The sequence below is a fragment of the Microtus oregoni genome, unplaced genomic scaffold (genome assembly GCF_018167655.1).
Source record: "Microtus oregoni isolate MIOR12 unplaced genomic scaffold, Mior012 000031F_ref0000149, whole genome shotgun sequence".
Lineage (NCBI taxonomy): Eukaryota > Metazoa > Chordata > Mammalia > Rodentia > Cricetidae > Microtus > Microtus oregoni.
In genome coordinates, this window is record NW_024543090.1 from 12,078,189 (window position 1) to 12,092,365 (window position 14,177).

A 14,177-nucleotide genomic window follows, 5' to 3' on the forward strand; every position below is an offset into this window, starting at 1 on the left:
CTTATGACTCATTGAGACAGCCCTATTCCAGAAGTAGAAACTCTTTGAGCAACAAAAGACTCATATTCAACATGGTGACTTAAGTTGGGGGAGGGTAGAAATTTATGTCACATGTTTTGATAACTGATTTTATAATGGTATAAGAAAGATTAGAGAAGATGGGCAGTGGTGTCACACGCCTTTAATCCCAGCACTTGGGAGGCAGAAGCAGGCGGATCTCTGTGAGTTCGAGGCCAGCCTGATGTACAAGAGCTAGTTCCAGGACAGGAACCAAAAGCTATGGAGAAACCCTGTCTCGAAAATCCAAAAAAAAAAAAAAAAAAGAAAGAAAGAAAGATTAAAGAAACAGCAAGTGTAATAGGTACCAGTTATTTGTCACTAACTTAAATTTCACTTGAGATTAAAAAATTCATAGTTTAAAAGACTATTAACATCTTATAGACAGAAGGTTATTTTCCACTTAATGATCATGAAATGTATAAACACAGACATTTTAATGACCATTTTATGTAACTTCCATGAATTTGCGAATGTTTATAGTCTATAGAAAAAGACAAATGTAATATTTTTAGTATCCTAGAGGTTTATATTCTAATGATACAAAATCCTAAAATAGAAAATTTATATGCTAGCATTGTAATCTCTTCATAGCATTTCTAATCTCTTTGTTTCTTAAAGTGTAAATGGCTGGGTTCAGGAGAGGTGTGATGACAGCATAAAACACTGCCAGAAACTTGTCCACCCAGGTTATGCTGACTGGCCACAGGTAGATGAAGATGCAGGGCCCAAAAAATAATATGACCACAGTGATATGAGCAGTGCAAGTAGAGAGGGCTTTGGATGTACCATGCTTTGAGTGAAGGCAGACAGTAATCAGAATATGAGAATAGGAGATCAGCAACAGAATGAAGCATATGGTTGCTAGCACCCCACTGTCAGCATTTATCAAAATTTCTAAAACATATGTGTCCATGCAGGCTAACTTGATGACCAATGGAATATCGCAGAAAAAACTATCCAATTCTCGGGATCCACAGAAGGGCAGATTTATGATTATAACCAATTGGCTTATTGAATGCACAAATCCAATGATCCATGATGACATCACTAATCCAATGCATGTATGTCTGTTCATGATGCTGGAGTAATGGAGTGGCTTACAGATGGCCACATAACGATCATAGGCCATTGAGACAAGCAGTACCATCTCGCCCCCTCCAAAGAAGTGTCCAAAGAAAATTTGACACATGCACCCTGCAAAGGAGATAGTCTTTTTTTCCTTGAGAAAGTCTGTGATCATCTTAGGCGTAGTGACTGAAGAAAGGCAAAAGTCAATGAATGAGAGATTGGCCAACAGGAAATACATAGGAGAGTGAAGATGAATGTCAATGGTGATTATGACTACAATAAATATGTTGCCCAAAATGGTGATTAAATAAAGTGAGGAAAATATCACTAAGAAGAAGGCCTGGAGCTCCCAAGACTCACAAAGCCCAAGAATAATGAATTCAGATACTTCAGATTGGTTTAGTTCTTCCATTTAGTTCAGTTTCAAATTAATCTAAAAAAAATACAGATTCTGTAAATATCAGAAAATTAGATTCTGTGAATATCAGAGGATATGAATTAAAATGAATTTTTAATTTATTCTGGTAGAAGTGATTGATTTTGGCTTTTGGGTATAACATTTCCCGTAATAGTCATGCATGGTGTGTCCTAGAATCTTTACTCTCATTTATTTACACAGATTAATTCTTGTGTATGTGTATAAGAAGAAATGTATGATGTATGCTAATGCTAAGGGCCATTGATGAAATAATAACACATTGTTCTCAAGTACAGATGAAGTATTATTATGTAAAAGGTAGATTTTAGTAAAATATAAATTTTACATTCAAAGTAGATTTTTGATATAGGTTTTATAAGATGAAACACAATGGAAAATAATCATACTTTGTAAGCACTTGATACAACTATATATGTAAAAACAAGGGAAACAATAGAAAAGCAACAAAGTCAGGTGTTGCCAAAAGTAGGTATGAAACTGAACAAATAAGCAAATTAAAGATAGTCTCAGTTTTTTTATTTCTTTAATATTATCATATCACATCTGTGTAATCTTAGCATTAAGTAAACAGGTATGAGTGGTGATAGACACTCTAAATGAGGAATATCATCAGTTTCATATTGTATATCTGAAATAAATGTGAATTTTTCAAAAAGAATCCTTGGAAGAGAGATGATAGGAATATAAAATTCTATGTAAACTTAAAATATTAGAAGAATAGCTATTTCGTAAATATTCATAATTGTATGATTAAAGAGTGCATAAATAAATAATTTATTAAAAATTAGGAGTAGTAATACTAGTTGATAAAATTGTCAACATTGCTTCACAATGACAATAGTTAATTTTATATAAGGGTTGAAAAGCCAGTGAAAAGTAAGATGTTTAGCCATCTGTAATAAAGTCATTACTATTAGAAAGAAATGTTCTCTGATCATGAATTTCAAAGATTATGGACTCTGCAAAATTACCTAAAGTATACCTGATTACAGTGTATCAGGGAGTCTAGTTTTCAGAAAGCTCATTTAGGTGCTGGAGAGATGACTCAGTGGTTAAAAGCAATGGCTGATTTTTCCAGAAATGAGGACCTGGGTTCAATTTAGAAAACGCATATGACAACTTATAATTATTTAGCTAAGTGTTATTTAGACAGAGAACACACTATTTGATATTAAGTTTCTACTGAAAAGAAAATAGCCTCTGAGAAACTGAAACCTGGAAGTCACCTTAGAGTTAAATGAAACCAAGACTGGGGGGAAAAACAGGGACTGAACAGGTGTAAGTTACTTCCAAGTTAGAAGACCCTAAGTACCTGAAACTGGGAATACCTATCTATTCTGTTTCGGAGTAAAATGGCTTTTTCATTTCTAGCCAGTTTGTAATATTCCTGATGATTTTCATGTTCCTTGGACTGAAAAAACATAACATTTAAAAGAGATGTGTGTTCCCTGAGTTCACCAATGGAAGATACTTTTAGTTACTCAAAACAAATGACATATACAAGCTCATTACGTTCCTTATGAGAACACTAGAGAATTCTTTTCACAAATCATTTTGAATTAAATATTTTAAACATATTTCAGTCAAGTCAGAAAGTAGAAAATTTCTTTCTCCTTGTTTTGCCTCTTTCTCTACATTTTCATACTTCGTACTTATCTCATTGTCCCTTCCATTTTCCTTCTCTTTCTTCCATGCCATCTTTGCTTCTCTCTCTTCTTCCTCTTTACTTTCTCTGCCTCCCTTTTTAACTATCCCAATTTCAATAGATTTCCTACACATCATCAAATACCTCTAAAATGACAATTTCTGTTTCCTTATAACTGATGTTAGATCATCATCCTCTATCAAAATTAGGTGATATCTTAGGATTTGATTTATAAGTTAAGACTGTGTTAAAAAATTAGTCACAACTTCATAATTATGGTAAGAATCACATACATTGTAGAGCTGAAAAGTCAGAAAATAAAGTATAGAGCAACATAATTAAAGATCTAGAAGGATTGTCTTCTAGATAGAAAGCTGATTACAGAAGGTCTTAGTTTTTTGGAAACAATAAGACTTTTATAAGCTAAGGAGAAAACTCTTTCTAGAATTATATTTTATGTGTAAATATATATGTATAACTATATAAAAGTTTATACTTGAAATATATATATTTGAGCAACTTATGAAAATATTCTATATATTTACTAATGTTATTAATCATGACTCCTGTGTTTCTGCCTATGTAGTCTGCTTACTTTCATAATCTTAATAATATACATAATTAAAGTAACTAATGTAGTGTTTGTATTTCACAGTCTATAGTCAACCAGGTTTGAAGTAAGAACATAACTAGAAATTGTCAAGTGTACAGAGATTTTTCTATAATCAATGTATTGAAACCACTTAATATTGAGTAAGTACACTAAATTCTTCCAGGAATTTTCTACCTCAGATTTTTATGGTTTTAAATATTATGTTACACCAAAAAGTAAAATGCTCTGATTATTTTCTCAATTGAAATTTGAAAGCTATTAGTGTTTAATAAAATTATAAAAGACATAAATTTATACTAAACAAATTCATATTGGTCTCATTATTAATAATGATATTATAGTTGACTTTCAAGCATATCCAATGTCCAATGTAGCAAAGGTAAATCTTCATTCCAAAATAACATACTTCTAAACTCTAATTCATGAAATAAATCTTGACAAAAAGAATCAAACCATGAACATCCAAATAAAAAGACCATTGTCTTCTCAAACAATTTTCATATTTTATAGTTGCTTATTTGAGAAACATATAAAAATTTATTCTGTGTCCCTGTCAACCTCTCTGACTTCCACATGCCAGTTACCTTCAGCAAGTGTGTGACTAATTATCACAACATCAGAAGTGTATTAGCATGCCTAGCATGTATTCTTTAATGTTAGCCCATTTTCTTCTGTGATTTCTCCCTTCAATTCCTTGAGTTGGTTCCACAATCACAATCCTATTCTCTCTCTCTCCCCCTCCTATATAATTAATAATCAATTGTTGATTATCTGGACATTTCTTATTATAGTCACCTCTGTGTCTGCAAGAAATATCTTACTCTGTGAAAACTATGTATCCCAATAGTTCAACCAAGTCGCCCAAAGGATAGTCTTACCTATGGCAAAATATTCTTCTTAATGCTTATAGATATCACACATCCCAAGGCAGTTTGATAAAAATCTTGATATTCCTGAAATCTCTGTGGGAGTTCCAAATTCTCCCTATAAATACTTTTTGTAAGATGGTTAAAAAAAATTGTAGAATTATTTTAAATACCTAGAGAAGGGGATTAAGAAGAAATAAACAGCAGTGTATAGATAACATTTTATCAGAGAGAATTAGTACCTGACCAAATGTTGTTCCATAGATAAGTTACTATTCATAGTCATAACAGGACTCCAAAATTATGTCAAAGTGAGGCAAAGCAATCCATTTTCTGCTGCACCAAGGGTTAGTAGAAAAGTTTAAGGTTTATATTTAGTACAGAGTAGCCTCATGGGAAAGAAATTTACTTCTATCTATATCATATTCCTTTGAGACATCACAGATTCGGAATTGAAAATATCAGCAGGCAATGCAGCTATCTGTATTAAAGTAAAAAAAAAGTAGAGTGAGGATACAAAACAAATCTTTAAATGACAATGATTAAGCGTGATTTTAAAATATTACATTCTTTAGCATTTCTAAAAACTTGATACATTAAAAGACTGAAGTGTTATTTTTTCCATAGATGCTATATGACGTTGCCAAATAAGTGGATAACTATGTTTAAAGACTGATATGTTTAATTGGTCATCAATGTTTTCAGTCATGCTTATAATGAAAACAGTCAGAGGGGAACAGAAAATATGTTACCATCTAAAGTTTCTGTGTTAATATGAACAATGATCTATGTGCAGCATATGAAATTATAAAATTTTCTGTTGACTGGATATGTAGCTCAGAAGTAAAACACTTGTTTTAGTACCAACCCCACAAAGATAATTATAAAAAGAATAACTAAATAATTGATATTATCATAATTAACGAATAGTATTGATATGTAAGAGTAGCACATGTTCTTACCATTGGGCCATTAGTTTGGTCAACTCATTATAAGTAAATAAAGTGTGTATTTTAAATTTCATTACATCTGAGTCTTAGTAATACTATGTGTTATTTATTATTTCTTGGTCATAGTTATGCATCCTAAGATATGATTATATAAACTGGAGGAACTACATAAAGCAGAATATAGGATGGACTTCATGGCTGGTACTACAAGTCTAGCCAGCTACCAATGGCTAGTGTCTAGAGATATTTGTAACTCTTACACCTCGTGAAGTAAACTTCTTTTTGTGGCATATAAAGAGTATTGCAGCCAGGCGATGGTGGCGCACTCCTTTAATCCCAGCACTCAGGAGGCAGAGACAGGCGGATCTCTGTGAGTTCAAGACCAGCCTGGTCTACAGAGCTAGTTCCAGGACAGGCTCCAAAGCCACAGAGAAATCCTTTCTCAAAAAAAAAAAAAAAACAACAAAAAAAGGCTTGCATACACTAACAACTGGCTGAAATAAAAAGAACAACACACAATGAGCTATGCAAAACAATTCCTTCACCAAAAGCTCAAATAATATCAAGGAAGAGTGGGCAGAAAGATTTTAAGAACCAAATATCTCGAACTCCTGCTATAAGTAATGCCATCCAAGGAATCTTCAAGTGTTAAATCTCAACAATATGGTCATACAAAGAAGACATACATAATGGCCAGTGTGGACTAGAGATATCTCACAATCCCGACCCCTAGATGAAGAACATTTGCACACATATCATGCAGATGTATACACATACACATTAAAAAATATATATTAATTTTAAAATGAATCACTAAGCCTATTGCCTGCAGCCTTACTATAAAAATGCTTATGAAGGATAAATGAGAATATATTAGGTATATTATGCCATAATAGTCATTCAGTTTGGATTTAAACAGTATTTTTCAAATGAGTTCTTGACTATGGATTCTTTTACCTAAGAATAAGTGCACAATTTTCCTATATGCATGTTCATCTTTTCCTTTATCTTAATATAATAGCATATAAAACATGCCTGGATTCAAAACAATGTTATAATTAATAAATTAAATATTATTTTTAAACTATTCACATTAGGTGTTGTTTAGGATACAAAGGAGTAAATTGAGAATAATAAACAGTATATTGTTTACAGTACATATTGCATTGTATTTATATATTTATGTGTTATATTTTATGTGTTTATGACCATAGATGTATAACATTTAGTGTGCTTATACATGTTTTTTGCTTAGCAAAATGTCTGTCATTTAGTAAACCTAGCATTAACTAATGAATAAAGGCCATTTGACTGAATTCTTCACAGAAACAAGAGCTCTAACCCAATTTTTTGAAGTTTATTAGGAATCTTATTTATTCCCATAGTAAAACTTATATTACATAATTATATCACACTTTTATTACAGAAATAAAATAGATTTATAGGAGCAGAGAAAAGTTAAAACTAAAATGGGCATGAATTATTACTTGCACGTTATTGAAATGAACTGTTATGAGACAACTGGGTTTGAATACTAGATAATTTTACCTTGCTACATATTACTTTTGTCTATATATGAAATGTATAGTTATATATAGAATATAAATATCAATCAATATATATGTTTTTAAATGAAAACACTAATTACATAAATTGAACTAAAAACTTGGTATCAGATGTTCTCTAGAATATTCCTTGAGTATCTATCCATGCTGGGCCTCCCAAAGTAAGTTAAGAAGTTATATTGAATAACACAAGGTTTTATTTCACTTTTTGAAACAATTTGGGGGTATGGGATATATCAAGAAGATTTTAAAAATAATCTTATAAAGGGAAAACAAGATGAAAGAACGAAAAAGGCCAATACACTGATTCTAAGGACTTGACCACCTCAAACACAGAGAGAAATTCTGAACATGGTGTCTATTAGGGATTTCTAACAGTAGATAGGTATTATAAGACTCAGGAAATATTCCAATCATTTGCTACCTTTGATTTTCTTGTTTTGCATCTTGTGTGTCTGATCCTGGTCCTTCTGTCATAATCTTAGTAGGACAGTTTGAACACAGCAACACACTGAGCTTTTAAATTTTACTCTAATTTCATCTATTATAACCTTTATAGTGTTGTCTTGATTTATTCCTACTATTTCCTTTCTTTGTCCATGTCCCTTGTCCCTCACATCTTCTCCTTTAACATCAATCAAATAGCTGATCTGTGTTGCTTCATTTTTCTGATCTTTAGGTTGGACCCTAATAGCTGTCTGGGTTTTTATTATTCATGCTACATTTGTTATCCACTGTTAGGGTTATGAATTCAGGAAAATTCATTTGCCTATTTACAGCCACCAGTATAGGCCAAAGATACATGCTACCGAAGTCACTGCCCTACAGGCTAGGTTTTTCCTTTTTTCTTCCCTGGTCTTCCTCCCTGAGTCCCATTCTCTGGCTGCTGACATACTAGGTAGCTGCCTTGAAATCCAGTCAGGAATTATACTGTTCTACAATGTAGTAATAGACCTCACATCTTTATCAATTTTGGCAGCAGATTTGGCAAGACAATTGGAATTCTAAATAAGGAAGGGATTAGTTACAAGAGAGAGTATTTTTGTCACACTAAAAAATGGGAAACACCATTACATTGAAGGGATTTGTTTCTCTGTATGATAATATAATGAACAGTTTGAAAATGGGGGGATTAAATAAGAAAATAACTAATTCAGATGGCAATTATGTAATGTCTAATGTAAACAATCAGTATTATCATTTTTTGTATCATTAAAAAAGTTGGTTAATCGGAGTGCTGAGATACAGGCCTTAGAAAAAATAAGTTAGACAAATCAGAGAGTTATTCAAATCCAGACAGAGTAATTTAATGGAGAACCAAATTCAATGTTGCTTTTTAAGAATAAGGGAAACAGCTTAATATTTTCAAACAACCAGTCTTAACATATCCTGTAACCATACAGGAATTGCCAAATGATAGAGTAAGAGCTGAATGAACTGCTGTCCCAATGTTAGAATTAAAGAGATTCAAGGAAGCAATAAGCTCTTAATGTCTTGCATTTACCTTTTGTGAAGCAAATGTTAAACTTGTGGTCAGTTTGTAATAGAATTATCCCTATTGATTGAATAAAGTTAGTTAAAGCTGTTTTAGAGTGTGCTAGGAGGAAAGTTCATAACACTAAGTGAACACATAAAAAATGGAGAAAAATGAAACAGCACACCTGAAAGCTCTAGAACAAAATAGAACAAAAAGAAGCAGACTCACCCAGTAGAATAGAAGATAAGAAATAATCAAATTGAGGGCTGCAATCAACAAAGGAAAACAAAGAAAAGAATACCATGAACCAATAAAAAAGAGATAGTTCTTTGAGAATATCAACAAGAGACAAACTCCATTCAAAAAAATCAAAAGTCAGAGAAATAACACCCAAATTAACAAAATCATAAATTAAAGATTAACATAACAACAGATACTGAGGAAATTCAGAAAATCATTAGGTCATACTACAAAAACCTGTACTCCACAAAATTGGAAAACATAAAAGAGATGCCCTAGCATACTACAAAAGCATTTATTCAACTATGTTCATAGCAGCAATATTTGTAATAGCCAGAACCTGGAAACACCTAGATACCCCTCAATGGAAGAATGGTTAAAGAATGTTTGGACGATGCCTGCATTAGAGTATTACTCAGTGGTAAAAAACAATGACATTTTGAATTTTTTATGCAAATGGATGGACATAGAAAATACTATCCTGAGTGAGGTAACCCAGACCCAAAAAGATGAATATGATATGTACTCACTCATAAGTGGATTCTAGCCATAAATAAAGGACATTGAGCCTATAATCCGTGATCCTAGAGAAACTAAATAAGAAGGTGAATCCAAAGAAAAACATATAGTTATCCTTCTGGATATTGGAAGGAGACAAAACTGCCAGGGAAAAATTGGAAACTTAGGCGTGGGGGGGGGGTAAGGGAATATGGGGAGAAAAATGAGAAGGTGGGAATGGGGAGAGATTGGGAAAATGGGACGGTTGGGATGGAGAAAGGGTGGATATAGGAACAGGGAAGTATATATCTTAATTAAGGGAGCCATTTTAGGGTTGTCAAGAGACTGCACGCTAGAGGTGTCCATGGAGATATCCCCAGCTAGATCCTTGAACAGCTGAGGATAGGGAACCTGAAATGACCCTATCCTTTAGCCATACTGATGAATATCTTGCATATCACCATAGAACCTTCATCAGGCGATGGATGAAGCTAGAGACAGAGACCCACTATGGAGCACTAGACTGAGCTCCCAAGGCCCAAATGAGGAGCAGAAGGAGGGAGAACATGAGAAAGGAAGTCAGGACCGTAAGGGGTGCGCCCACCCACTGAGACGGTGGGACTGATTCAATGGGAGCTTACCAAAGCAAGCTGGACTGGGACTGATGGAGCATATGATCAAACCGGATTCTCTGAATGTGGCTGACATGAGGGCTGACTGAGAAGCTAAGGATAATGGCACTGAGTTTTGATCCTACTGCATGTACTGGCTTTGTGGGAGCCTAGTTGTTTGGATGCTCACCTTCCTGGACCTGGATGCGGGGGGAGGACCTTGGACTTCCACAGGGCAGGAAACCCTGACTGCTCTTTGGACTGGGAAGGAAGGGAGAAGGGAAGAGGGAAGGGGGGAGGGAAATGGGAGGAGGGGAGGAGGTGAAGATTTTATTTTTAATTAAAAATAAAAAAAAAAGAAATGGACAATTTTCTAAATAGATACCATAAACAAAGGTTAAATCAAGACCAGGGGAACAATTTAAATAGATCTATAAACTACAAGGAAAAAGAATCTGTCATCAAAACCTCCTAATCCCCCTAACCTCCCCCCCCCCCAAAAAAAAAACAGGGCCAGATGGTTTTAGTGCAGAATTTCTACCAGAAGTTAAAAGAAGAGTTAATACCTATAGTCCTCAAAGTGTTCCGCATAATAGAAACAGAAGGAATATTGTCAAACACTTTATAAGACTACTATTACCCTGATACCCAAACCACACAAGACTCAACTAAGAAAGAAGATTATAGACCAAACTCACTCATAAACACACATGCAAAAATACTCAAGAAAATACTGGCAAACTGAATCCAAGAACACATAAAAAAAGTCATCCACCATGATGTAGTAGATTTCATCCCAGAGACACTGGGCTGGTTCAACATATGAAAATCTTTCCATGTAATCCATCATATAAAGAAACTGAATTTAAAAAACATATGATCATATTATTAGATACTGAGAAAGCATTCAACAAAATCCAATACTGCTTCATTATAAAGGTATTGGGGAGATCAGGAATACAAGGAACATATCTAAATATACTAAGAGAATGTAGAGCAAGCCAAGAACCAGAATCAAATTAACTGGAGAGTAACTTAAAGTGATTTCACTAAAATCAGGAAAAAGACAAGGCTGTCCACTCTCTTCATATCTCTTTCATATAATTCTTGAAATATTGATTATAGCAATAAAACAACAAAAGTTGATCAAGGTGATTCAAATAGGAAAGAAAGAAATCAAACTTCCCTTACTTGCAGATGATATGATTGTATATGTATGTTATACCAAAAATCTTACCAGAGAACTCCTACAGCTGATTATTACCTTCAGTGATGTGGCAGGATACAAGATCAGGTATAGAAAAATCAGTACCCTCTTATGTACAAATGATAAAGAAGCTGATAGGGAAATCAGAGAAATTTGAATTTTCACAATAGCCACAAAAAACATAAAATATATCCGGGTAACACTAACCAAAGAAGTAAAAGACCTATTTGATAAGAACTTTCAGTCTTTGAAGAAAGAAACTGAAGAACATACAAGAAACAGAAAAAATCTAGCATGCTCCTAGATAGGTAAGAGCAACATAGTAAAAATGGGAATCCTGCCAAAAGCAATCTATAGATTCAATGCAATCCCCAACAAAATCTCAATATAATTCTTCACAGACTTTGAAAAAACAATAATCAACTTTATATGGAAAAATAAAAACCCAGAATAACTAAATCAATCCTGTACAACAAAGGAACTTCTGGAGGCATCACCATCCCTGACATTAGCTCTATTACAAAGCTACAGTAATGAAAACAGCTTGGTACTGGCATAAAAAGACAGAGGTTGACCAATGAAATCAAATTGAAAGCCTGGATATTGATCCACACCTATGAAAACCTGATTTTTGACAAACAAGTTAAAATTATACAATGGGTATAAAAGCATCTTCAACAAATGATGCTGGAATAACTGGATGTCAACATGTAGAATAATAAAAATAGACCAATATCTATTCCCATGCACAAACTAAAGTACAAATGGATTAAAGACCTCAATATAAATCTAACCACATTGAACATGAAAGATTAGAAAGTGGATTGTAGTCATCAATGCATGAGCACAGGAGATCACTTCCTAAATATAACCCCAGTAGCACATAAAGTGAGAGCAACAATAAATAAATGGGCCCTCCTGAAACTGAGAAGCGTCTATAAAGCAAAGGAAACAGTCAATAAGACAAAAAAGTAGCTAAGTGAATGGGAAAAGATCTTCACCAACCCCACGCCAAACATAGGACTGATCCCCATAATATATAAAGAACTCAAGCAATTGAACATCAAAATTCTAAATAACCCAATTAAGAATATAGTACTGAACTAAACACAGAATTCTCAACTGAAGAATCTTAAATGGCCAAAAGATACTCAACATCCTTAGCCATCATGGAAATAATGAAACTCTGAGATACCATCTTACACATGTCAGAATGGCTAAGTTCAAAAAAAAAAAAAAAGCAAAGCTCTCTTGTGCTGGAGAAAGTGTGGAGTAAGGGGAATACTCATCCATTACTGGTGGGAATGTAAAATTGTATAACCACTTTGGAAATCAGTATGGCAGTTTCTCAGAAAATTGGGAATCAACCTTCCTCCAGATCCAGCAATACCACTCTTGGGCATATACCCAAAAGATACTCAAACATAGTACAAAGGAATTTGTTCAACTATGTTCACAGCAGCATTATTTGTAATAGCCAGAACCTGGAAACTACCTAGATTCCCCTCAACCAAAGAATGGATAAAGAAGGTGTGGCACATTTACACATTAGAGTGCTACTCAGCAGTAAGAAAAAAATGACACTTTGAATTTTGCATGCAAATGTATGGAATTAGAAAATACTATCCTGAGTGAGGTAACTAAGACCCAAGAAGATGAATGTGGTATTTACTCATTCATAAGTTACACTAGCTATAAACAAATGATATTGATTCAATAATTAAAGACCCCAGAGAAACTCATTAATAAAGTGATGCCAAAGAAAAACATACATAGATCCACCTGGAAATTGGAAACAGATATGTTCCTTGACAATATTGGGAGCATAGGGGTTGGGGAGAGGGAAGGTGGAAGAAGAAGAGGCTTGGAGAAGGGAAGGTGTAAGGAGAACTTGAAGAATGGTATAGTTGAGATGGAGGAAGGACAGAGATGAGAGCAAAGAAAGAGATATCTTGATTGAGGGAGCCATTATAGGGTTAGCCGAAACCTGGCTTTAGAGAAATTCCCAGGAATCCACAGAAAAGACCTCAGCTAAATCCCTACACAATAGAAAAAAGGAAGGGCCCGATTTTGACTTGCCCTTTAGTCAGACTGATAAATATGTTAAATATCACCATAGAACCTTCATCCAGCAACTGATTGAAACAGACAGAGACCCGCATTGGAGCACTGTACTGATTTTCCAATGTCCAATTGAAGAGTGTGAGGAATGAGTATATGAACAAAGAGGTCAAGACCATGATGTGTTCACCTACTTAAACCATCTACCTGACTAATGGGAGCTCACCAACTCCAGCCTAACTGGGAAGGAGCAAGCATAGGGACCCAACTAATTCTTCTGAATTTGGTAAACAGTTGCATGACTGGAGCAGATTGAGTTTCCACTGGCAGTAGCACCAGAATTTATCCCTATTTTTGGCTTTTTGGGAACATATTCTCTTTGGGTAGAACCCTTGCTCAGCCTAAATATAGTAGGGAGGGACTTGAACATTTCCCAAAAGAGTGTGCTTTACCCTTCCTGAGGATTGGATGGGGGTGGAGGGTGAGGATATGTGGAAAGAATGAGAGAAGGGGGAGGAGTGGGAACTTAAATTGGCATGTAAAATTAAAAATATAGCTTGATATATATATGAAGTTTCAAAGCAAAACAGTATGAGTAACTTTGCTAGAGACCATTCCTGAGATAGCTTGGCAAAAGGGGGGTATAGAAGGACTGCAATCTGCCTATCCTCATAATTTACCTGATGCTCCATTTAAAATTAGTGAACTAATTTATTTGGTATACATTTAAATACACTGTAGTATTCACTGTGACATAGGTACTAGTGATCATTCTTATTAAGGTCTGCTGTAATAAAAGAAGTGAGGTGGAAAGAAATCCAGAATGTCCAGTTGGAGAAGAAAAAGACTACCGAGACACTTGAGACTGCATACAAGG

The 14,177-nt window shown here is 34.2% G+C and overlaps 1 protein-coding gene across 1 annotated transcript; it reads right to left on the reverse strand.

Annotated features, from left to right (window-relative positions):
- Positions 1-628: 628 nt before the first annotated feature.
- Positions 629-1,540, reverse strand: LOC121465724 (olfactory receptor 4K3-like). Its single transcript, XM_041679088.1, has one exon. The coding sequence runs from the start codon at positions 1,538-1,540 to the stop codon at positions 629-631; it is 912 nt and encodes a 303-aa protein (XP_041535022.1).
- Positions 1,541-14,177: the final 12,637 nt, after the last annotated feature.